This window comes from Pyrus communis, chromosome 2 (genome assembly GCF_963583255.1).
Source record: "Pyrus communis chromosome 2, drPyrComm1.1, whole genome shotgun sequence".
NCBI classification, from domain to species: Eukaryota; Viridiplantae; Streptophyta; class Magnoliopsida; order Rosales; family Rosaceae; genus Pyrus; species Pyrus communis.
Window position 1 is genome coordinate 27538737 of NC_084804.1, and position 3944 is coordinate 27542680.

A 3944-nucleotide genomic window follows, 5' to 3' on the forward strand; every position below is an offset into this window, starting at 1 on the left:
AAACATTGAGTCAAGAACTACTTTACATCCAGAATGTCAAATCTGTCAGAAAAGAGGGCACACTGCTCCTAACTATTTTTATAGAACTGCTCAGAGTACTTCACCACATTTTAATACTAAATGTCAGATTTGTGGTAAGAGGGGACATAATGCACTGAAATGCTATCATAGGGGAAATTACTCCTACCAACCCTTTGGGCATTCTGCTTCTCTTGCACCTACATTTCCTGGTCAATCTTCAGTGATCTCTCCATCACAGGGTTTTGTTCAACAACCTCAGAATTTTGCTGCCCATTATTCATATCAGTTGCATCCACCTGCCATGCAAGGGATGAATGCTTAACAGAACATACATGCACCTGATCTTTCATATCAAGTACAACCTGCAATGCAAGGGATGAATGTTCAAGGTTCACCATCATATTCCAATGCTGCAAATTGGATTGTGGACACAGGAGCATCACACCACATGACATCTGATCTTGCTAGCTTACATCAAGTTTCTCCTTTTGAAGGTTCAGAGAAAATTAAAATTAGCAATGGTCAAGGTTTGCCAATTCAGAATATTGGTTCTGCAATTATTAAAACATCCTCTCATTCTATTATAATGAAAAATGTGCTACATGTTCCATCTCTTGCTGTGAATCTAATGTCTGTAAAGCAACTGTAAAGATAACAGATGCTGGTTTATCTGTGATGACATAAATTTCTTTGTGCAGGACAAGGTGACAAGGGAGATCTTGTACAAAGGAAGAAGTAGACCTTAAGAGCTATTTCAGATTCCTGTGTCATCATGGACAATTCCGAGTGCTTTTATTGGACAGTTGATAAAGTCTTCTCTCTAGCACCAACGACTATGGCATCCTACAAATGAAGTCATGGCAGTTATGTTAGCTAAGTCTCATATTCCAGTCTTTATGGATAATAAGCATAAAATGTGCACAGATTGTATTCATGGGAAGATTACTCGAAAACCTTTTGATAATGAGTCTTCTAGATGTATCTTACCTTTTGATAGAATCCATTCAGATGTTTGGGTATAGATTCTATGTTGTATTTGTTGATGATTGTACAAGATACATGTGGATTTTTCCACTATATAATAAATCAGAAGTGTTTTCAATATTTGTTAAGTTTTACAAGTATATTGAGGTTTAATTTGGAGCACAAATAAAAGGTTTACAATTAGATGGTTGTGGTGAGTTTGTCAGTAATTCATTCAAAGAATTTATGCAATCAAAATGAATGGTTCATAGAATTTCATGTCCATACACTCCACAACAAAATGGCTTGGTTGAAAGAAGACACAAGCATGTAGTTGAAACAGCAATAACTTTGATGAATGTTGCTGGATTATCACAGGAGTTTTGGTATCTCTCTTGTGCACATGTTGTGTATTTAATCAACAGAATGGCCTCTAAGTCATTACAAATGAATTCACCTTATTTTTGTTTATATGATAAGCATCTATCCTTGCAGGATTTGAAAATATATGGCTCAGCTGTGTTTCCATACTTGAGACATTATAATGACAGTAAATTTCAAACTATAACCTCAATGTGTATATTCTTAGGATATGCTTCGGGCTATAAAGGGGCTATTTGCTACAACTTGTAGACGCATAAATTGATTTTATCTAGGCATGTAGTACATGATGAGTCTCTGTTTCCTGCAAAATGTAAACTCTCAGTGCTGTCAAGTAGTAGATTTGTACCACACTCGGTCAATTCCATTCCAATTATAGTTCAATTAAGAGCTTCAAGTGAACATGACAGCAGATCCACATAACAAGTTCAATCTATGTCTGATACTACTTCACAGTCTACACCACAAAGGCAGGAATCTGGAACACAGAAATCTGAGTCATTAAGCTCACATCAATCTACTCCTATACAAGATCTCAAACAACCCTTGTCATCTATCTTAGATCCAGCACACCTTCAGGTATTACTTCCTATCTCTTTGAGTGATTGGAATCAATCTTCTAGTTCTATTCCTACTAATAATTCTAGAACACACTCTATGACAACAAGACTTCAAATTGGAGCAACTGAGAGAAGAGATTATGCTGCTTTTTATGCTAGCTTACCTGAATTACAGTCTTTGGAAATTGATTATGGTTCTTTGTGCTATGATGGATTTTCTCTTCTGACTGAAAGTGTTGATTATGAAGAACCAAAGAATTTTAAAGTAGCAGCTACAAATTCAAATTGGCAACAAGCTATGCAAGATGAGTTTGATGCTCTTAAAGGGCAAGGGACTTGGGTTCTCGTACCTCCTCCTCATAACAGAACTATTATTGGGAGCAAATGGGTATACAAATTGAAGAAGAATCCTGATGGTAGTATATCTAGATACAAGGCACGTTTGGTGGCTCATTGTTATACACAAGAACATGGTTTAGATTACTCCGAGACATTTAGTCCAGTGGTACGACACACTGTAGTGCGGTTAATCCTTGCACTTGCTACAAGTTACAAATGGGAACTTAGACAACTTGACATCAAGAATGCATTCCTACATGGTGAGTTGTAGGAAGAAATATACATGAAGCAACCACAGAGTTTTGTCGATTCCAGAGCACCAAACCATGTTTGCAAACTTGTTAAATCATTATATGGCCTCAAACAGGCTCCACGAGCCTGGAATGCTAAGTTCACAGGTGTGTTACCATCTCTGGGGTTCACAGTTTCTCAGTCTGACACAAGCCTCTTTATTAAGACAGATGGCAAGGATATTATCATTCTACTCTTATATGTAGATGATATAATACTTACAGGTTCGAATATCACCAAAGTCCACGTTGTGATTACTGCTCTCAGTGAGATATTCGATTTAAAGGACATGGGAAGGCTGACTTACTTCTTAAGGCTGCACATTCAGCATAAAAGTAATGGAGATATGTTTATTAGTTAGACCAAATATGCAAAAGACCTTATAAAAAAAGCAGGAATGGAGAATTGTAGGCCTGCACCAACACCTTCAAAGCCTCATACTCAGTTACTCATATCTGAGGGCCAACCTTTGCCTGAGCCAAGTTTCTACAGAAGTATTGTTAGAGCATTTCAATATCTGACCTTCACTAGGCCTGATATTGCTCACTCTGTGAATGTTGTGTGTCAATGTATGAAAAATCCAACTGATGCGAACATGTTCTTCGTAAAAATGATACTAAGATATCTTCAAGGGACTCTAAAGTGTGGAATTACATATCATTTAGGTGTTGATATTCACATTTCAGCATATTCAGATGTTGATTGGGCTTCTGATATCAACACCAGGAGGTTAGTCACCGGATATGTAGTCTTTCTTGGTTCTAATCCTATTTCGTGGCAGTCCAAGAAGCAATCATCTGTGTCTCGAAGCTCAATATAAGCTGAGTATAAAGCTCTAGCTAATTGTGCAGCTGATGTGTGTTGGATAAGGTCACTAATTAAAGATCTCAATCAATTCTTACACGCTTCTCCTGATTTGCACTGTGATAATATCTTAGCATTGTCCCTTAGCACAAATCCTGTCTTCCATTCCAGAATTAAACACCTTGACATTGATTATCATTTCATTCGTGAACATGTGTAGAAGAAAGATATCGTGGTTCACTATATCTCCACAGATAATCGAGTTGCAGACATTCTTACTAAAGGACTTCACAGTCCTGTGTTTGTTAAGCACTGCATCAATCTCAGCCTTGTTGTTCCTAGCTGCGATTGAGGGGGGTAATAACTGAAGTACAGGTGTCGAATATTGATTGGTTAGAATGTAATAAGAAGAGATGTAGAGGATTACCACATAGGCAAATTAGTTAGGAATGTGGTATTATAAAAGCTATTGTAAAAACGTTTGCAAATCATCCAATTCAGTTAGTCATCTCTTTTCTGCTGCTTATCTTTTTTCTCTCTCTTTAACTTTTCTCTCTCAAGCTTTCTTGAATTCTTCGATCTTCA

General features: G+C 37.1%; 1 protein-coding gene across 1 annotated transcript; it reads left to right on the top strand.

Moving 5' to 3' along the window:
* Positions 1–2952: 2952 nt before the first annotated feature.
* LOC137724986 (uncharacterized mitochondrial protein AtMg00810-like) lies at positions 2953–3711 on the top strand. Its single transcript, XM_068463608.1, has 2 exons — positions 2953–3354; positions 3580–3711. Exons 1-2 carry the CDS (start codon positions 2953–2955, stop codon positions 3709–3711), a joined length of 534 nt encoding a protein of 177 aa, XP_068319709.1.
* The last annotated feature ends 233 nt before the right edge of the window (positions 3712–3944 follow it).

Bases quoted from the DNA above. Each gene is read 5' to 3' on its own strand.
- LOC137724986 (XM_068463608.1), top strand. From the start codon at position 2,953: ATGGAGAATTGTAGGCCTGCACCAACACCTTCAAAGCCTCATACTCAG. The intron at 3,355-3,579 runs GTGTCTCGAAGC...GAACATGTGTAG, and splicing joins AGTCCAAGAAGCAATCATCT to AAGAAAGATATCGTGGTTCA.